This window comes from Pleurodeles waltl, chromosome 2_1 (genome assembly GCF_031143425.1).
Source record: "Pleurodeles waltl isolate 20211129_DDA chromosome 2_1, aPleWal1.hap1.20221129, whole genome shotgun sequence".
In the NCBI taxonomy this organism is placed as follows: Eukaryota; Metazoa; Chordata; class Amphibia; order Caudata; family Salamandridae; genus Pleurodeles; species Pleurodeles waltl.
The window spans coordinates 669,511,721-669,534,417 of record NC_090438.1 but is presented as its reverse complement, the minus strand read 5'-3'; the positions used below and the strand labels follow the sequence as shown (position 1 = coordinate 669,534,417).

Genomic DNA, 22,697 nt, shown 5'->3' with positions numbered 1-22,697 from the left:
CTGAGCCAAGATATACACACTGAAAAGAGTCGAAAAGATTCTCTGGAATGCACTTCTTAGTCTGAAGAAGACATTTATTATAGCTTTTTGCAAGATTCGTGAAGGAAGATTTGAATAGTAAAAAGTGCACTTTCAAAATGTGCACAACAACGAAGACCATGTATAAAGAATCTTCAATCTATTAACAGCAAATATATACATGCAAGGATACAAATTCTTATATTGGTATATCGATATATATTCATATGCAATGCAAAGGAAATAATTAATAAAGATTCATCTCCGTAGGGCCTGTCAGGTGCCTCATCTTTCTCATGCCAGCAAGAAGATGACCCCGTTCAACTGCGAGAAAGAGATCCTCACCCTCACGGGACAAATGTCAGGCATTTGACGTCCAATCCTAACCTAAGATATTGGAATTCATCGCTACTGAGCAGGACCACCTTTTTATACCTTAAACAACCATGGAAAGGGCCTTCTAGAAGAAACCCTCCTCTCAGATGGAAATATTAAAAATGCTGGCTAGTTTAGGTAAACTTTGAAAGGAATGCATCGAGAGCTGGCCACCTTCCCAAGGCACCCCTCCCAAAGTCAAACGGTTCTCTTGCCTGTGATAAACACCAGCTTGGTACGGTCCTATCGTACAGACTGCTTACCTCCTACATATCGTGTACCAGTCCTAGCTCTTCGGTGAGAAGAAAAACACGCAGAAGTAGACATCTTCTGGCATAACATCTTAGCACGGAAAAATACTTTAACATGGTGGTGAAGCTAAGCTGAACACAAAATGGAGTCTAGGCCGAATACAAAATGGAGTCTATTACCAGTGACCACTAAAGTGACAATAGGCAGTTAAGCCAGGTGCAAAGTAGTGTGACACAACATCAGTGGTCAACACGTAAATAACACTACATCCTGGGTCACATGACTGGGTGTAGAATGCAGTGGGACTTTATTTATTGTTCCTAGAAAGCCACACAATGGGGGGATTTGGTGTGACTGAATGGGCCATCAACTGGCAGGATGGCGGGCAGAGCTAAGCACGGCCCCACTTGAAATTAAATAGGCAGTGCTCTGCCTTCACACAGAGGACTTGACACCCCTGCATTTTTCATGCAGCCAGCTTGGAGCCAGTGAAGTGGAAGCAGGAAACCTCAAACACTTCAAAGGGAATTCTCTTGAAACATCTACTTCATTGGAGGCACCAGGTATAAATATAGAACCCTCAGACCCACCCAGTTCAGTTTCTGGACATGTGGAAGGACTCTCAGATGACTGCCTGCTGCTGTGGCTTGACATATATTTTAGGAGGCAGCTTTGCTGCACCTGCAAGTACTGCATTCCTGACTGTAGTCTGCCTTGAACACTCAGAGGTCTACCCCCCGCTTGAGCCATTTTTCAACACTTGAAACCTGGACTACCCGAGGGACTCCATTGGCAAGTTGACTGGCCTTGATCAGAGCCTCAGTGACAGAAAAGGCTCCAGCCATCTTGAATCTGTACCTGGGCCCAACCTGAGTGAGTCCAATCCCCTCAAGTTGTCCTGGACCCTTGGTGGTAGTGTTAAAAGGGCCCAAATAGCCAAAACCCAAAACTTAAGACTTAAAATGTTCTATGCTAAAAATAGCTCTGAGAACCAAGAGGAGACCAGGGCCAATCTGCTTGTCTGTCTGCCCAGGGTGCATAGTCAGCCAACCTGACTTTGCTGCAGCTCCTACTACATTCTTCTCGGCAGCAGCAAATCCAGCTTAGGGGTCCGTCAGCAAAGGGGTATCAGGCCTCATGGAACTCTTGTCATCTACAGCCGCCAACTTTATTCTACTGGAGATTTTCGACTTCCAGAAAAGTGACTAAGTCTGAACATACAAAAATGTCACCGGACTTCAACCAGCAGCTTCCTGACAATGTCACTTTATCCACTGATACTGCCTGACCCTTGCTCCTCTGAACATTACCTTCTCAGAAGACTTTAAAATAAAAATCTTCTAAATCCAAAGTTAAGCGCAGACCAGGCCCAATTCACTTTTTGTGCCCTACTCGAGATCCATTGCGGCTGGCCATGTTTTGGACTTTGACCCAGTCTCGCATGACTAGAGGTCCGAGGTTGGCCCTTTGATCTTTTAGGTGCAAGTTTCTGCCTTAAGCTTTAAAAACTCTTAGCGTTGATTCTACTGATTAGATATTTGTCGTTTTGGTGTCAAAAAATGAATTAAAAGTTTACTCTATCATTCTAAATTGGTGTGGGATTTTTCTTGTGTTGTATTTTCACTTCAATACTGTTTGTGTATTGTATAAATAATTCACACATTGCTTCTAAGTTACACCTGACTGCTTGTGTGCCAAGATACAAGATAGTGACATTTTGCAGTACATCCTAAAAGGTATTGTGCTGTTGCTTGACCAGGGGCCACTCCTTGTTCAATCAACAACTCAATTTCTCACAGGATCTGAATGCAGTTAACGTGAAAGAATCAGGTGCGCAAATTGTGAAATCACATTTTAGGGATAATTTCTACCTCATGAATTCATAATTGTGCAGTAGTAATGATCTTGGTAAATACCATTCTCCACATTAACAGTAATTTCCTGGGATGCATAACTAACAATGCATTGAATGAAAGATCAAATCCTGAAGTTATGCTCATATGGAAAACAATGCATTATGTTTTGCATGCAGTGCAGTGTATTGTTGATGAGAAAAGAGGTTCATTTCACACATGAAACGAGATGAGTGTGCATATTTGAGTATGTTGAGCTCAGCAGAATGTAGTGTTACAGTTAAAAGGGAAAGTAGGAGAAGAAGTGTTTTCTTGGTACAACATGCTTGTGAATAACAAAAGATTAATTATGCTTTTCTCAGAATTCTGTGGAACAATATGTGAGTATTTTACATTGGTAAAGAAAAGTGATATAAATGTTAATATTATGGCTCGCGTAGTGTATTGAGAGGGCATCTTTCTGATCGGTAGGAGTTCACTCATGTCACCCCCTGACTTATAAGTCACGCAGGACTAGGTTATTTATAGGCATCTCTATTTGAAAATAGCGTTTTCAGTCTGCAGTTAAAGACGTAGAGAGATCAAGTTAGAAAATTAATGAGGGTTCTTCTGTCTGAGGAATACAGCCCTTGCAATTTTCATAGTTAGTTTCAAACCTGTAAAAGTTTTAAAATTGTTTGATTCTGACTCCATTAATATGTAGGATAGATTCATCTTGAGTTATGTAAATGGTTAAGGCTAAATAAAATTGAAGGCAAGGTCCCATTGTGGAAAAGCTTATAGTTCCTGCTGAGAGTAGGGCATGAGATTCGAGGAGTGGTTGGAGAGGGTGTGATGAAATTAAGATAGATACAGGAAACAGGGAACTTAATGTCCTTTTCTGGTATACAATAACATTATGGGATCCTGACAAGGGGTTGTTTAATAAAAAATATTTACTGCAATGGAGATACATTAAGCTAGGAATAGATATGGGACGAAATTTAATAATATGTGATGTATTCCTGTGGGAATTGCTGAGTACGTGTGATAACTCTCATCTGGTAAAGGTATTCATATTTAACTTCATATTTCAACTTCCACTGTAAAGATTTGTTATGTACTTGGGAGAGAAGATATGGAGTATGTGTTATGTGGGTATAGAAAGAGCTAAATAAACTGCCCATGATGTAAAGGAAAATCTTCCTAACCATATCAGCGTGGCTGTGGCCGGGGAACATGCAGTACGTGTTTTGTTGATGCACACATTTTAAGACCATTCTGGAAGCACGTCTTTCCCATTTAAGTGTCATGTTCTTTATCAGGACTTTTATGATAGCATCCCTAGGGAAATGCATCACTTCCTAATAACACAATAAGCAGAGTGAACAATGAAAATGGGGTAGGACTGACTGTAAAGTCTCAGAAGATATGCAGACCTCTTTATTACAAAATTCTGCTGGCAAATGGTTGAAATCAAATTACATATGTTTTTGGATGTACAAACCTCAGCTCTTTAATACCAGTGGATAAAACAAAATGTATTCTCAGAGTTTGTGCTTTACCAGTTAAGAAATCATTTAATTTAAGTATTTTTAATATTGGCTATGCTGGTTATGTTTTTTTTTTTATAGATTTACTGTGGCACAGAAAGGCACTTTAAGGTTTATCACCCTTGCGAAAATTATGCGCTTTTAGTAAAGGAGTCATCCCATGTAGAACCAAAAGGAGTTCTTAACATTAAAATATCAGTTGTATTTTGTGATTGATTAGGTATGGAAATGATCCGTTGTGATATGGGAGTAGTTATGTTTTTGACCTCCTTCAAATAAAACAATGCATGATGTTCCACTGATGGCCTTTTAAAGCACCACACCACTAGGCTATTTTAAGATTTGGATTACCATGGCTGGGCTTGGAATGTTGACCATAATGCAATTAAAGAAGAAGATGAGAAGAAACTGGAATGCAAGGAAAGGGTTTATCATAATTATCACTTAGTGAAGAGGTTTAGGGTGAATGCCTGGGATTAGGTTATTCAATGCAAACCACATCACATTATGAAGGAGTACAGCACATTTTGGAGCCACCACAGGGTGGCTATAGTGAAGAACAGTGTCATTGTTCTTGAAGATTGAGGTGTGTCAGGTGAGCAGGTTGGGTGGCAATAGGAGAGAAAATGTAGCTTCTTTAATATTTGATAAATCTAATGGAACTTCACCTCAGGTGTACCAAAGTTGGTTCTCTGGTGGAGAGTGTACATGAGGCATGCCCTAAAGAAGAGGTCAGTTAAGACATACAAGGTAGATTGTGTGACACATTAAAGAGAGACTACATGTTGATCAAAGAGTTTTTCCTTAGATGTTGCATAAGGGGTGATTTTGGATGAAATGTTGTTTTGAATTGGGCGTCAGGGAAAAGCAATGTTGAAGGATCATTTGTACAAGGAGGTACTCTAACTCATGTCACTGCTTCATTTATATTGAAACACTGCCTTGAACCGCTGTATTGTACCCCTCAGAGTTGTGGGCTCTAGATCTTCCATGTAGGAACCTGGTGTCTGGCATCTGGATCTAGTCTTATGATACAAGGAAATATAGAGCTGTGACCAGGCACTTTAGGGGAAGAGAGGTGCAAACCAGGCTCTCAGGATGTTTATTGTGCTCCAATTTTGATGCAGCACAAACACATTGCTCAGAGTCTCATTTCTTTCTTATTGTTAAAGAGAATGGAGACATGCCTGTTTTTGTTTGCTTCATCAGGTCACCAATGTAAGCATTTTGTGAAGCAAGAAAGAAAGAAATGTCCCACCTCCTATACAATCTCCTCCCACCTCAACATTTTTTTGTATCTGACGTTAGATATTCAGATCTTCCAAATGTCCCCATAGGAGTTTGGAGTGAATTCCTTTCTGAATCATTCTTTTTCCTCTTGAAACATAGGGGTGGTGGCATATTCCTCAAAGCAAGGTATGTAGTGCAGACCCCCTCTCTTTCCTTGACGCATGGAATTAGGGGTACAGTGTTGCTCTGGACTGCATAAATTGCTGGCCATGCCCAATATTCTATATGGATATTAATTGGTGTACTGGAAAGTGGACTTTTGGGTGTTTCAGCTACTGACAATAATCCATATGTTTTGTACATGTACTTGTATCAGTTTGATCCTCAGATTTCTCAGACGATACAACCATTGCTGGTGTCACCTAGTGGTTTATCCTTTCTCATTGTTACTTATTCTAAAAAGAGCAGTAGCTGGCCACTGTTGTGCAGTAACATACAGCTTGTTAAAAAATATTTCACTCATGGACCACTATTTTGAATGGACAGCCATCAAGGATGGTTGCGTAGGCAAGCTAGTGGTTGCTCAAAGCTAACCTTGGAATATGGTGGCAGGCTAATTTATCTGCTGCAAGTTCCAAGCATCTTGGCTCACCTAGAGCCTTTGTGCATGCATTTGTAGGAAAACAAAATGGTGGCATAAATGTCATGTAGTTAATACAGAATGACTCTAATGTGGTACAGTTATCGTGATTACAGGTTTATCCTGCATATCGATTTAATCCTCAGTTGTAACCATAAAGTGTGAGTGTGAACCTATGCTGGCAAGGAGCACATTTTGATTACACATGGATAAAAATGATTGGGTGAGTCTTGCTTGAGTGGCCCTTCTCTTTATTGGTCTTCATTGCTGGCATCCCTGGACCGGCAATTCTAAATTCACACACCATTTCCTCTGCTACACAAGCAGTCTGCGATGTGTGTAATCTATAACTAATATTCAGTCATTACACAACATCTGCGCTGTGTGATGCTCTGGGTGGCATTGGTCCTAAAGGCTAACAACTTGTGCATTCCTTCTGACCTAATTTGGTCTGGTGATTGCACCTGTGTCCCACCCACTTGTAGTCCATTTTACAAGCCACTATTCTATTTACACCCATCTTCGTTATTCAGATTAATACAATCCTGGTGTTTCCCAGAACCCAGGCCTGAGTTTTTGGAGTTGGTTTATTCCCATTTCTCTGTCACAAGGAAAGTCAAATCCCAGTGTATAAAAACCTATGTTGAATAAGGATTCACTGTGGGATCAGCATCTGGGTATGAACATAGCCTTTGTATGTGACTCTTGTGTCCAGGGAACCAAATTAGTCCCTTTTCTTTTTTTGCTCTTACCCTGTCATTGCCTCCCATGCCCCCCCGGCAAACTACCTGCTACCATGAGCGCCCATAAACCACAGACCTTGTGAGCAGCGACGATGGTCACTGCCACCTGCAAAGTGGCAGCTTTCATTCATGCATATTAATTGATAACTTCCAGTTATTTTCCGTAAGGACCATGAGTCTCTGCCCAGTCAGAAGCTGGGATGTGGCTGGAGAGGGTCCCTCATTCCATATGACAGCTTCTGATAGAGGATGGATTGCATGAACGACAGGTTCCACTGAAGATCTGGCATGTTGCACTGCCTTAGGCATGTGGAACATGTCATCTATGTATAATGCCTGCGTAATGTATAAAACACTTAGCACCGCTGCTTCCCATGTGCTGGGGGTGTAAATTAACAGTGGTTTTCAACCACTATAAGAAATAAAGGACAAATGGCAGATGTTGGTTGCATTTTTGCTACAGGTGCAAACGCAGTACATTCCACCAGGAGACACTTTTTCTTGATGAACTGTTGTGCAGTGCAGATGGGTACTGCACTGTTGCTTATACTCAGAGAGGATGGCTCGATAGGTAAAGGTTTCCGTAATTAAGGGAGCCACTGCATTATTATTGAAAATAAAGTTTATCTTTTGTCATTTTAAAACAATACTAATTGGAAATTACATTCACTGCATTGAAAAGCCAAACACATGCTTCCTATGTTTTATAGTAGATGCTATAAGAGTATGATATTTTTAAATGTCCGTTTTCTCAAGGAACATTTAGACAACAAAATTGATTGTTTAAATATTTCATTTATGTGCTTCTGAAAGTAATTTTGTTGTGGCTTATACTGTTCATTTCAATGTTCACATTTTTTTCTGATGTTGTCAAGTTTGACCAGAAAGAAAAACTAACACTCCTCGGAAACAGAAAAGACTATTGGGATTACTTCTGTGACTGCCTAGCCAAAGAGAAAGGAGCAAATGATGGAATCCGTTTTGTCAAGTCTATATCTGAGGTAAAGTAATCATGGTGACAAACAACAAACTTTTTACTTAATATCAGTAACCAGTTCTTCATAGCACTTAAAAAGAAAAGTTAAAACAAGCATACAATAAACAATGCACTGAAAGTTTGTGGATTTCTCTGCCTAATATGTCTTTCTGGCAAGATAGTTCTGTTTTTTAGCTGAAAGCAGAAGCAGCAGCAGAAGCCAGCTACACATACATTGTGGCTGCCAGCTGCTCTTGCTAGACCACTTTTATCTGGAGAGCAGAACCTCACTTCCTGGCCTGTTCGCTATCTCACTTCCCAAAATGTACTGTTTCGTGTAGTTTGTGAACAGTGGTTTTACTGATTTAATCAAGAGACCTAGTTTCAAATAGACGAGATAGCCTCTAGATGACAGTTCAAGTTCCCGCAGAGATACTGTGTGATAATAGTTATGTTCAAGTTCCTGCAGAGATTGCTGAGATACCACACCTTGATAGTCTTTTTCAAGTCCCTTCAGTTATAGTGTGTGATCACAGTCATGCCAAAGTTCCTTCAGAGATAGTGTGTGTGATGGTAGGTAAGTTGAGGGCCGTGCAGTAATTGTGTGTAATTACAGTGAAACACAGGTACCCACAGAGATAGTTTGTGATTATAGTTATGTTCAAATCTCTGTAGAGCTAGCTTGTAAAATACATGATCAAGTCTCTGTAGAACTAGTGTGTGAAAGTCATGTTCATGTTTCAGTTGAGATAGTGTTTGATGATAGTCATTTTCAAGTCCCCGCAGAAGTAGTGTGATCATAAGCATGTTTATATCCTCACAGAGATAGCGTGTGATTATAGTCATGTTCACATCCTCACAGTGATATTATTATGTTATTATAATGAAGCCAACGCCCTGACAAAGATAGTGTGTGATTATAGTCATGTTCAAGTGTCTGTAGAGCTAGTGTGTGAGTGTGATGGTTAAATCTCCACTGAGATAGTATGTCCCTGCAGTGATAGTGTTTGATTGTATTGAAACACAAGTCCCCGTAGAGATAGTGTGTGATTATAGGGATTGTAGTCATGTTCAAGTGTAAGTAGAACAAGGATGTGATTTATGTTCAAACCTCTGCTGCTCTAGTATGTGTGTCGTATTCATGTCTCACTTAAACATAACTATTTTCACACACTATGTTAAGTCCCGGCTGACATAGTGTGTGATTATAGTTATGTTCAAATACTCACAAATATAGTGTATGATAATAATCATGTTCAGGCCATTACTGTGATACCCCACAATGATAGTCATGTTCAGGTCCCTGCAGTTACAGTGTGGGATTATGGTAATGTTAAAGTTCCCTCAGAGATAGTGTGTGAGGATAAGCATGTAGAAGTCCCTGCAGTGATAGTGTGTGATTATAGTTATGTTCATGTGTCTGTAAGACCACACATTAATAGTGTGTGATTATAGTCATTATACTCATGTTCAAGTCTAAGTAGAGCTAGTTCCATGTTCAAGTCTCTGTAGAGATAGTGCGTGACAGTTGTATTCATGTCTCACTTGACACAATGTGTGATGATAGTCATGTTCAAGTCCGCACAGAGATAGTGTGTGATGATAATCATGTTAAAGCCATTAGTGTGATACTGCACAATGATAGTTATATTCAGGTCCCTGCAGTTACAGGGTGGGAATATGATCATGTTAAAGTTCCCTCAGAGATAGCGTGTGACAATAGGCATGTTGAAGTCCTCGCAGTGATTGTGTGTGATTATAGTGAAACACAGGTCTCCACATAGATAGCGTGTGATTACAGTTGTGTTCAAGTCCCTGCAGAGCTAGTATGTGCTAATCATGTTCAAGTCTCTGTAGAGCTAGGGTGTGAGTCATGTTCACGTCTCACTTGAGATAGTGTGTGATGTTAGCCATGGTGAAGTCACCACAGTAATAGTGTGTGATTATAATCATGTCATGTCCCCTCAGAGATGGTGTATAATGATAGTTATGCTTAAGTCCTTGCAGAGATAGTGTGTGATGATAGGCATGTTTACATCCTTCCCCCAGAGATAGCATGTGATTATAGTCATGTTCACATCCCCACAGTGATAGTGTGTGCTTATATATATAATAATGAAACACTGATCTCCACAAAGGAAGAGTGTAATTATAGTCATGTTCATGTCTCTGTAGAGCTTGTATGTGAGAGACATAGTCAAGTCTCTGTCAAGCTAGTGTGGTAGAGGCATTGTCCATCTCTGCTGAGATAGTGTGTTATTATAGTCATGTTCAGGTCCCTGCAGAGCTAGTGTGTTATTATAGTCATGTTCAAGTCCCCACAGAGATAGCGTGTGATGATAATCATGTTCAAGTCATTGCTGGCATACCACACGCTGTTAGTCATGTTCAAGTCCCTACAGTTACAGAGCTCAGATACCCTAGAGGTGACACTGCTGCACTATATAAATGTTGATTGATTGATTATCGTAATATTTAAATTCTAGCAGAGATAGTGTGTGATGATAGGCATGTTGAAGTCCCCACAGTGATATGTAACTATAGTGAAACACAGGTCCCCACAAAGAGAGCATGTGATTGTTGTGATTATAGTTTATATTTGTGTTTGTTAGTATTATGTTTTTATCTTACAATATTTATAATAATATAACTTTTTTTTAAATTGTTTTTAAACAAGGATGTTCTTGCAATATGTTTGCTTTTTAACTTTCACTTAAATGTCTTTTTTAATATTATAGTATCATAACATTATTTTACATTTATATTTGAATTTTTACTTGTCTGAAAACATTAATCTTTTATTTAAATATTTTATTTTAAATTCTGTATTTTACATGTATTAATTAATTTATTTTTTGTCTACTTCTAATTTAGCTTATTTATCGCTTATTGTGTGTTTTGTTTGGGATATCTAAAAGTGATTCTTCTAAAGTATATTTTTTTACTGTAATGTGATACTTAATTTTGTAGAAGTAGTTAATTATGAACCCTCAAAGTATAGTAAATCTACCACCACAAAGTCGAACGCTTTCACTAATGTGGTTAAGTTTGGGGTGGTAATTATAAATCTGACTCATGCAAACCCAATACCTTCCCCCATGTGGTTAAGCTTGGAGTGCAATTAGTAAATCTGCCTGCCCCAAAAGACCAACACTTAACCCATTGTGATTAAGAATGAGACTATCCGTAGAGCCCTTGATGATACTGGGTATGTCTGTGCCTTGTATGTTCCTGAAGCACCACTCTTTCTTTAAGAAAGCATGGAAGATTTTTTTCATGTACAGTATATGCCATAGTTTCCCATATCAGTTACTTATTGTAGGTGTTTCCCATTTGGATAATATTGTTAGTTAAGCTGTAACTGTTAACACATTTATTATCAGGCCTGTGATGTTAGTAGTCCCTTTTCATCCCAGATATGGACCGCAGGCTTATACTGGCTGAGGTTTGGATATTGGTGCCTCTGCAATTACTTCACTCAACTTAAAGCCCTCCCTCAGTAATCTCTGATTCTGGCACATCCTGTCAAACTCACAGTTCAACTGCAGATATTTCTGGACTTCAATGTTACTCTGTTTCACCTGCCTTATACTCTGACAGGGCTAAGAACTTCAGAGAAGACCGGGGGTAAAGGAGAAGTGCACATCATTGTATAGCGCTCTTTCTTTGACCGAGAATGGATTTGCTCTTGCATTCACATTCTAAAGAGAGTAAACAAGCAACATTTAGTATAGAGTCTTCTGAAATGAACAATCTAAAATACGGTGTACGATAAACCTTTTCTTAATAGGCTAACACTACAGCTACATGTGCATGTGATTAGAAATGATTCACCTGCAACATATAATATGAAATGTTAGTCTGAAGTCCAACTCTTCTGCTGTGTGATGATCTATGCATACAGAACCTACTCCCCCCAAACACCTTGAATCATATTGAATGCAGTTTACAACACAGACAGAAGCCTAATCAAGTATGTGGGTCAAAAAGGCTTTAGAGGAATTAGAGATTAAAGCTCCCTAGAGGAAACAACTTTAATTCAGTAGAATCAATCATGAAACAGTGCTGTCTTTGTGCTTAAACATAATCGGATTCTCGAGAGGAAGATCCTTTAATGTAATTCATATTATGAGGCACTTATATATAAAATAAGGAGAGCTCTTTTGCCTAGTTATAGGATTAAACTCCCTGTGATATATGAGACTCCCATTTTGAGGCCCTATCATCTTACACCTTATTTCACTTTCTACAGGTAAACATCAGCCCATGATACTACATACATGATATTGTCAAACTAGGGCACACCATAATATTCCATTCCTTCTTGTTGTAGAAAACAACAGTTGAAGGTAAGTGTGAGGTAGCAAATTTTCCTCATACTAGAACCTTACCCATCATTTCTGGTATTGGTTCACCGACGGAAAGAATCTCTGAATACATCGACCTATTTTTACAACCTTTGGTCATCAACCTTCCCTCTTTTATCAGAGATACAAAAGATCTTCTCGGTAAACTCAACGACTTTGAGTGGACAGATGGACATCTATCACTATATACTTGCTTACCAAGAGAGATGGGCTTACATGCCATTCAGCATTTTTAGAACATTCTAACATGCTTCTTGACTTGATTGAATTGGTTTTGGACAATAACATTTTTGTACATAATGGGACATGGTACAGACAGATCCAAGGGGTGGCAATGGGGGCGAAATTTTCCCCTTCTTTTGCTAATCTCTACATGGGTTTCTTTGAATGGTCCCATATTTGGAAGGAATGTCCAACAAACTTAACACAACACATTCTTTATTGGGGCAGATACATTGATGATGTCCTCCTTTTTTGGTCAGGGAGCCTAGATGCTTTTGGGCTCTTCCTACATCATCTTAACACCAATACCTTCAATATCACCTTTTCTATGGAACACAGTACGGCATATGTGAACTTTCGAGATCTCACATTATACATTAAAGACGACAAAATCTGTTCCAAACTTTACAGAAAAACGACAGCATGCAACTCCATACTACATGCCACCAGCTCACATCCCGCATCGCAAATCAATGCCATACCATATGGGGAGCTGACTAGGATCAGGAGAAACTGTAGTGAAAATTTGGTTTTTCAAGAAGAGTTAAAACTTTTGAATACACGTTTTTTGCACAACACGCTACGACGAGCTAACAATAGAATCAATCATGTAGTAAGATCTGAACTATTGGTTTCCTCTACCAAAAAGAGGGAAACAACCAGACCTCTCTCTTTCATCACTCCTTATAACGCACTTAGCTCAGATATATTCAGAATTCTCAAAAAACATTGGTCATTCCTGCTAGCTGATGGGCACCTCAATAAAAATCTCCCTCAAAATCTGAGTATTACTTACAGCAGGGGACCGGCCCTACGCAATTTTCTGTGTCATAGTTTTCTACTACCTGACAACAAAGAGACCTGGTTACCTACAGCTCCACATGGATCCTACCAATGTGGACATTGCAACATGTGTTGCTTTATTAAAGACAAATTGATTGAATTTCAATACAACACGCCAGTTACATATAGGATCAATAAGTTCATTAATTGTAATACCAAATTCGTGGTTTACTGCATAGTTTGCATGTGCAACCTCATTTACGTGGGCAGCATCATTCGACCACTGAAGGAGAGACTACAAGAACATATCAGAGCCATTCGTAACAACAATGTTAATTACCCCTTTGCGGTTCACTACAACGCCAAACATGGACAACGTGAGGTTTTGGGCATTAGCATGCATGGTATAGATGTGGTCAACACACTACCCAGGGGTGGTAACAGAACCCGAATTTTGAGACAGCTAGAGAGTAGCTGGATCATCAGACTCCGAGCCGTGGAGGAAGGGATTAACATTGACAAAGACTTACACACCTTTCTATAATCTCCCCTCGGATGTATGACATTGCTGCTACTATTAATTGAATGCAATGATCTGTTTTTTCTACTGTTTGCATATCTGTTGTCGTTATGTACTTCTGCTTTTACCTACTGCCAAATGGCGCAAATTTGGAGGACGGCATGTCTTCTTACCAACTTAACAAATGTCTTAAGTAATTATAAATATTGAAACCGTATTATTCTAATCCTTTACTGATTTTTGCCATTGTAAAAAGACATGTTACTTTTGGATTGTCCACATCTTTGATAATTGGTAAGTCCATATTCAAAATATGTACTCTGCACCTTCTTTTCTTTCATTTTTTCTGTTCCGAGTCCTTTTTTGATTTCCATTCCTCCCTCCCATGCCAGGCTTTAAATACGCGACCTGCACGGGTATACTTTTACTACTACTAGGTAAGATTCTGCACGTGTACTAACGCGACTCCTCTACCTAGCAATGCCCGTTTATTTTACTTAGTATAAATAGCGTCCATGCCCCTTTTTTCCAGTTTCCAATGTGCATTCGACATACCAACTATCTACCCGCCAGCACCATTACATTACTAAATTTGTGGTTTTTACAGATCGCGTTGACAACGCGTTCGCACTCTAATTACCGACACACCCTCATCATTGGGTGCTCCCAGCCCCACTCTGCCCCTTGTATTTTGGCATCTATGCCTGTTTGCATTTCTTTGGCACCATTTATTTCAATTTAACAAAACAGCAGCTTTTCACTATTTTCGGCTTTATCTTAAGTGTGACACATTTACAGTCAACAGGCTAGCACCACAGTATTATGTGTGGTTTTAACTGATCGCTTTCACAGCGCGTTTTCGCTCTTATTACCATTACACCTATTACTTTTGGCGCCCTTAGATCTACTCTACCACATTGAATTTGGCTCTAGTGAACCTTTGCTTTTTTTATTTTTGCCTTTAATACTTAATGTTTTGTGTTGCCTCTGACATACCGTTTGTGTTTTGGTCCACAATATATACATACGGTTCGTTCTCCCTCCGTATGGGGATGGGACTCATTACTTTTAATAATAATTTTTTATACAACATTATTCCTTACGAGTATTTCCATGTTTAGGCACTTATCAAATGCCTGCTCATTACTATACAGCGCACTGATTTTTCCTCCATGGATCTGCACTAAAGACACTTGGTTCTTATACAAAAACCCATATGGTTATGTTTATGTTGTCATATCTCCAGTTTGTTACATATGTTTACGGTCCAGTGCCAGTCGGTTTAGACATTTTCTCTTTTCCTTTACATTAGGCTTATCATAGCCCTTCTTTGCTACTACATTCAACTTGATTGACTCATTGATCAACTTACATCATCCTAATGGATTCTTGGGACTCTGTTGCATTTTACTTTGACTTTTATATATCCGCATAGCCAAAGGTATTCCTCCTATAATTTTTCGCTTTTACAAATTTACCAATTCACTTCTCATTCTTTTACGATAATAAGAATACTTTCTTCCTGGGGCATTGTCTGCCCTATATATTTTCTTCACACACTTTTTGTAAACATGCATTATTAACGTGTGTGGGAGACTTATACTCATGTGTTTTTTGGTATACTAATTGGTTTTGGGTTGCTATACCCTTTTCTTATTACTGTCTCCTCAGTGGGTGTGACTTGTATATGGAGCACTCTTTGTTCGTGCACGTTCCCCACCTTGGATGCGCATCCCTCGTATTTTGTTATGACTTATCAACCTGTCAGTCATTGTTAAATCGGACATTAATCCGGCCACATTGGTTTTAATGGTTTGATTCTTCCCTATTCTCACACATAAACTGACTTTTATGTTAACTATCTGTGAGCTACATTACATCTCATATTTGAGTACATATGTTTTATATATTTCACATCCTTGACAAAGTCTTGAAGACGAAACCCGTGTTGGCTGTTTTTGCTGTTTGGACTTGTACTTTATGTTGTCACTTGATTGGAAAATTGAACTTTGTGTGCTCACCTGTAAATAAATATCGAGTGTCACCTATCTGCTGGACGTTGATTCAATTCATGAAGCACCACTTCGATTTACCATACGAAGTTACACTTTGGGTGTGCCCTAGCCTTCTGTTCGAATTACACAAGCTAGCACTCACTGGTTCCAGTGGGTGTTCCTTTGACACCTGAGGTGGCAGGTGCACGGCTGGCCTGGCACCCATTACTAACGATTGCTCGAAAAAGACTATTACATATGAACATTTGACGAGCCAATGTCAATGTGCGAACGTCTTTGGCATTCTCCACCTGTTTTTGCTGTATTTTCACGTACACAAAACTTGCTTGGACATTATTTCTATACACCAAATCTCGGGGTAGGTTTCCCTTCTATTACCTTCCTTTTTCTTTTTACTCTTTTCCTTTTTAACATTACTTTTTGTGATGTACATATAGAGACATATCTCCCGGAGTTGGCTTTACTTTCTATTTACTTCACAGTGTTCCATTGTGGTCACTGGTGTCTTCAATTTTATTGGCTTTCTATTATACCAATCGGGACTTTGTTCTATGCATGTGGGTTTGCGTGTATCCTCTAATTTTGTATTTTGTTCATGCACACGCGTCATACACCTGTAGCACTTATGTAAACAGATCTCTGGTGCTGTGGACTTTATTAATCTGGATCCTCTGCTCATGATATGCCATATCTGATTGAGAAAACATATGTTCTCTTTTACATTTACATCTCACAGCCTTGAAAAAGTCTTGCTGACGAAACGTGTTGGCTGTTGCATTCTTGGACTTATGATGGCTGCTTTCTTCATGAACTATTGGAAGGAACAATGAAGAATTGCTACCACACACTTACCTGAAACTGTTGTTTTCTACGACAAGAAGGAATGGACTGGTGTGCCCTAGTTTGACAATATCAGGTTTCTAAGTGTCTTTGGAGTTTCCAACTGACACAATTGCATTCTTGGTGGCTGTATGCTCACTAGTGTTGGTACCCGTTACAGTACCTTCATATATTGGTACACATTATTTGCTGTTTCTTACTTTTCCAATACAATAGGAAGTGCGAACCTACTGCACAGCCACCTCGCTTTTTTTAAATTTGATACTACATACATGCTACTCAGTTGTTTTCTTCTTTTCTGCCTGACCGATGCATATACAGCTGGAAAACCTTTGTTCACTCAGATGACTTATTAAATGTGTAATCACCCCTAAATATAAATCTTAGATCAAAGCTGGATGTTGTGAAAAAAAAAACTGATTTTAGATGTTAGTCATATGCTGGTAACACTTAAATCATGTTTAGGTTACAGGGGATTATTCCTAATTTGTATATTCTATCCTTATTGAAATATGCTCAGGGTGAGATTCACTAAGAGCATCTGCACTCATAGGGGAGGCCACACACTTGTGACTGGATATCTGCACTCATGGTGGGATCTCCACACTACAGTTTCTGTTTGTGGCGATCCCACCACGACTGTGGCGATCCCGCCATGACTGTGAACCCTCCACCACAAGTGCGGACGCTGTTTGTGAACTGGGCCTTCAGTTAAGGATGAGGACATTTTTCTTTAGCTGAATGGGAGAAAAAATGAGACATATCAATTGGATGCAAAACTCGGATTTTCACCCATTAACCCCTGGGATGTTTGATCTGCTCATTGATCCATAAAACACGGTCAAATACCTTGGGGTATGGCTAGATGATTCAAAATTATATTTATGCCAAGAACAAGTCAAAAACATAATTTTCCTTCTTAGCTGACTTTGAAAAATGATCTTTAATACACTCTCAAGTTAAAGACTATTTTGATTGGAGCCATTGAAAATTCCAGGCTGCCCTACAGAAATGAGTTCTTTCTCGGCATCTCTAAAAATAGTTAAAGATCCAAGAGTCCATGAGAAACAGAAGTAGAAGGCTCAGATTAGCTCTTGCTGGTTGAACTCTTGCTCTGTTGAATTCTGCCACTAATGCTGTAATTAGGAGCAGCTCGCGGTGCAAACTGGGGGACTGCGGTGAGCAGGGGTGGAACTGGGAAGGGGAATTAATTGAAAAAAATAATAATAAACTTACATTCGTCATCGCCGCTGTCAGCGCGGCTGCCGTCATCATTGCAATGCTCGTCTGATGCAGGCTGAAAGCACAGGCTCTCAGCCTACCATGTGGCCAATCTTGACGCTGCTCAGAGCAGCGCTAGGATTGGCTGGAAGCACCCAGGCAGACTTGGAGCCTATGCCTGTTCTCTCCAGTCCGGCTAGAGAGAGCCTACTGCACATGTGTGTTTGGCCATCCCAAGACAGCTGGCCAAACATAAATGCCCAGTGAGGGGGGAGTGCTGTGCGCTGCCGATCAGTGCTCGTGAAGCCTGTGGCCCGCCCCTTTCACCAAAAAGCAATAATAAACACAGTTTATTATAGTTTTTAAGTAACAGGTTTTGCTGCTGGCTGGTGTGACGCTTCTCGCCCTAGCGGGGGAGCTGCTCCTGGCTGTAATGTTGACAGAATTATTCTGTGGTGGAAGAACCTCAATTAAATTCATATCCAACCCTTCTTCTATAAACTGGGTCTGCTGTTTTTAAACATTAAAAAAGAAATGACCAACACTCTCAAGTCATGCAAAAGATTGATTGTACTTGAAAAGTTCTTTAACAACATCTTGTGCGTTCTCCCCTTCAGCACGTAATTATCTAGCTGGGGATAAAGGAGAATTATCTTCCAAAGAAAATGGGTAACCACCACAGCCATTACTTTCATAAATACTTGGAAGGCTGAATCCAGGTTGAATTTCAAATTGGAACTGCCATTCCTCATAGCGAGTTAATGGTACTTTTCATAGCACTGTGCAATAGGAATATGACAAGAAGCATTTTGCAGGTTTAATGAGATTAACAAATCTTGACCCTGAAGAGGTGGCGAGACTCCTTGCAGTACAACATACACAACTTCCTCTGAATAGGAAATCTGTTGACAAATCTGAGATCCAAATTAGTCTAGCAGAGCAGAACCCCTTACAGCATGGAGCAGAATCTGTGGCATTCAATCCAGCTTGTATAGCATGATTAGTGTCCATAGCATTTTCAAAAAGGTTGCGCATATGCTTTCTTGTCTTCTCCTGAAGCCGAGGCAAGACAAGAGCAGTCAACTCCAAAAAACACAGAAGCTAATAGGAGAAATGCGTGCAATAACTCTAACCAGTGGCAATCGATTTGTGTAGCTTTCCAACCCATTGCACTTTTGCCCACCATTTCACCTCAGCTTGTATCCAGAGATCTGCAAATCAGTCTTGACCCTGCTCCAGTGGGAACAGTCTAGCCCAATCCTCCAGGCCAGGCTTTCCATGAACCGTAACATGAGCAACCAAGGACCAGTTTCACCCTGATTGGGTTACTGAGATTAATTCAAGTATTCCACCCATCACCTTGTTGTTCTTGCAGTTAACTCCCAAAGAGTGTGATTTATATCTCAGCATTAAACAACCTAACTTGGAGGAATTCAAAGCAGCACCTGCAGAGGCAAAACCTTCTGACCTAAAGAATCGATCCATTTATATTCTCTGACAGGTGATACACCTAGAGTTCTTTCTCACTTAACCTTAGAGGCAGAAGCCTCAATTACCAAACTCTATGGCATTAGATTTTAAGCCAAAGATCACAGACAGCAGCAGGCCTCCACTTCTTAGCCACCATTCATGAAACAGCTGCATTTGATTGAGGTTTATTCCCAGTCTTTAGGACCTAGTCCACCGAGGCTTCATTTAGGGTCATTAAATAGTAGAATAACCTCTATTTTTCTTTACTTGCTAAAACCTCTTCATAAGAAGAGATGATTTTGGTTCCATAATGTGAGTACGCAACTTAGTAAAATGAAATCCAGCTGCCTTTTTCACAATATAAGCAAAGTGTAGCTGCTTTATAGAAACTGGACCCTCCAGACCCTTCAGAAAAGGATATTCAAGCATGTACTTGCAGACCGTCAAGCAACGCATATTCTGAACAAGAGGAGGGAGTCAGTTATACACATCACTATCCTATTGTTCATTCTCTTCCAGACAAGGAAAGGACATTTGAATTGAAACTCAATCGGGTCCAAAAGGGTCTAGCATTATTTCCGTAGTTGTGACTGTTGGTATATTTTTGAATAACAATTCTGTGATGCTGATTTATCCTTAGCCTCCACTATGATAGCTTTTGATTTTAACTTTGTAGATGAAACAGTCTAAAACAGCAGTAAGATTTGAGAATTAAAAATTCAAACATTTTAAGAGGTTTTGGTTTATACCATAATTAACAATATTGCCAGCTTTTATCTTGGACAAACCGCTCTCAGAATCCTAGATATTACTTGCCTGGCATATACTAAAAATGTAACAGGTATATTAAGCAAAACTGCAGCAGACCCATTAGCTTTACAAGCTGTCATACTCATTTCTACCCATATTTAAGGAAAATGGCGCACAACTGCGCTAACGCAGTTGTGTGTCATTTTTTTTAACGCCGACTAACACCATTCCATAAAGCCATCTGTGGCCCATATTTATAAAATGCCGCATGATGGCACTAAGGAATGGCTAGCATTGGAAAAAGATGCTAGCTGTGGGACTGGCGTTAGGTGGAATGGTGCTAGTGAGTCAGAAATTATGTTAGGCTGGTTAGCGGCAAAATCAGACTAGCGTAATTTTGTGATGCACAAGCAGCCACAAACATGACTCCTGTCTAAGTATAGACAGGAGTAATTACCACAACCCCAATGCCCACCACAGGGGACCAGTGTCGCCTGGGCAAACCCTACATACCCAGTGCCAGGCAGGGGGCCCCATCTAAGGGGCCCCCAATGGCATAACACACACATACACTTACCTGAAACTTACGTGGGATGGGCTCCCACCTCCAGTGGTGTCCCTGTGGTGTGGGTGGTGGTGTTGCTGGGGGTTCGGGTGGGCATCTTTGTGTCCATTCCATGGCCTTTCCCCATGTGACTCGGTCTACCTGCACTCTAACACATGGCTTGACAGAAGCATGAAATAATGGCGCAAAGCGGGCTTAGCACCATTATTTAGGTCCGCCTCCTCCTTGTGCGTCATTTCTGCGCCGGGAGGTAAATATGGCGCTAGGGGGTTAGCATTATTTTTAGGACAGGAATGCCTACCTTGCATCTCATGATGTAAGGTGGGTTCATTCATCCTAAACATGGCGCTAACTCCAATATTTTTAATGCCAGACGAGTCTAGCTTCAAACTATAAATATGGAGTTAGGTTAGCGCTTTTTAGCGCCAAAATAAATGCTGCTAAGGCCATGCTAACCTTCCATAAATATGGGCCTTGGTGTCTGTGATAGGCAGGTAAAACACAGACCTAATTAGTACATTTATAAGGCATATATTATACCATGATCCCTAGCTGTTACTATTTAAAGAAGGCATGAGACTGGAGTTGGTTCTACAATCCATTGTTTTTCACATCAAATTGCAGCGTTGTATTTGTTTAGCAAAAATGTGTAAGCCTGCAGGATATCTAGAAGGCCATGTTTCCTTATACCTATTCAATTCTTCTATGACATGGCTTCATATATTTTAGACTTAGAGAGCACAGAGCTGTGGAGGGTTGGAATTTTAACAGTCAGTAAGAAGCAACATTAAACCCAATGGTGACCCAGAATAATAGTCAACTATTACCCAATCTCTAATCTCCTCTGAATAGCCAACATAACAGAGCCTGTGTTCATCATACACTACACCCCACCTCTATCAGCACACTCTTCTGAATGATTTGCAAACTATATTCCATCCCACCATGAAACCAAGATACCATCATCATCTGTTAAAATCCATTCTCCTATTAATGGTTGACCTTGCACTATTTTTATCCTTGATATAATGCTGCCTTTCAAAATGATTGGGTGCATTAATATCCTGGTTCAGCAAGCAACCAACTGCAACACTTGTGAATGGTTCTCTTTGTTTTAACTAATGGGTCTTAGCTGGGAGCTTTCTAATACCCGACCAACACCAACTCTTGAGTCCCTTATGGTTTCCAATGAACTCCTCTGAATATTTATGATACTGCTTACTTCTGTAGTTCAGAGATACAATTTAGGTTACTGCATATATAGATGACACCAAAATTTATATCAGTCACCAATGAACCAGGTATCTTTCAAAATTGTAAGGTATGCCTAGAATATCCAACACTGGAGGCACCTAAATCTGCTATGCCTCCACTCCTCATAGATATGTATTCCCTACTGACTCCCCTTTTTCCATGCGCCACCCATCAATTGCCCAAAGTGTTTGTAGTTCACTACATGGAACCACAGCCTGCTCCCTCTGGAGTTTTCCTAAACACGTTTTTTTTTTCTTAGAGCAACACTGGTTTCTTTAAGGAACTGGAACTTATTTAAAAAGTGGTTTCCTGTTTGGGAATGCAGGACCAGGGATGATGGTCTGCTGTTCCTTTCACACCACCATCACTGTGTTGTATCCAGTCACAGGGTGTTGCAAATAATGACCTGCCTAATTGATATTCGTTAAACAGTTTGTCCCAGGACTCCCTGTGACTGGAGATTATGCAAAGTGACCTATTGGTGCAGTTTGCATTGTAAAATCAATTACAACTGCTTTTTGAGACCTGTCTCTTTGTACACATGGCCCCAAGTTTCACTGTCTTAGTGTAATGTACCTTTGCCTTGCGTGTACCTAACTCATTGATAACCCTATCCTATCCTATCCAATTGCCCTATCTCAGTCTGTGACTTCCTGTTCCAGTGTCTCTTCCCCAGTTTGCATTTCTTCCTTTCCCAATGTTTGTTTTTCCCTGTCTCTGAGTCATTATAACCCTGTCACATTTTAAATGTCCAGCTGTTACTCTCCTCATGCCTATCATATAAATCTTTTTTACTATGTCTGTCTCCCAGGTTTTCTTTTTCTCCATGTCACTGCCCCTGTGGCTCAATCTCCACATTTTGTGTGAGGTCTCACTGTAGTAGTGTATTCACATCCGATCTGTTCTCGCCTGCAGACAGATCTTAGCTGTCTGTTGTGCAAGTATTATTGTGGTCAATACAAATGCTTACAGTGGGCTTATGACCAGCCCATTACTTTGCACATCCCATGTTGCTCCTTCCATCCCCTCAACTTGTATGATGCTTCCTTACCCCTTGCAGCTTAGTTCAAG

General features: G+C 40.0%; 1 protein-coding gene across 4 annotated transcripts in view; it reads left to right on the top strand.

Moving 5' to 3' along the window:
* The window catches only part of FYCO1 (FYVE and coiled-coil domain autophagy adaptor 1), a 733,597-nt gene that overhangs the window by 67,470 nt on the left and 643,430 nt on the right, over positions 1 to 22,697 (top strand). For all 4 annotated transcript variants that reach the window (XM_069216428.1, XM_069216419.1, XM_069216401.1 and 1 more), the window contains exon 4: positions 7,519 to 7,644. In XM_069216428.1, coding sequence (XP_069072529.1) covers positions 7,519 to 7,644 — 126 coding nt within the window. The remainder of the gene's footprint in view (positions 1 to 7,518; positions 7,645 to 22,697) is intronic.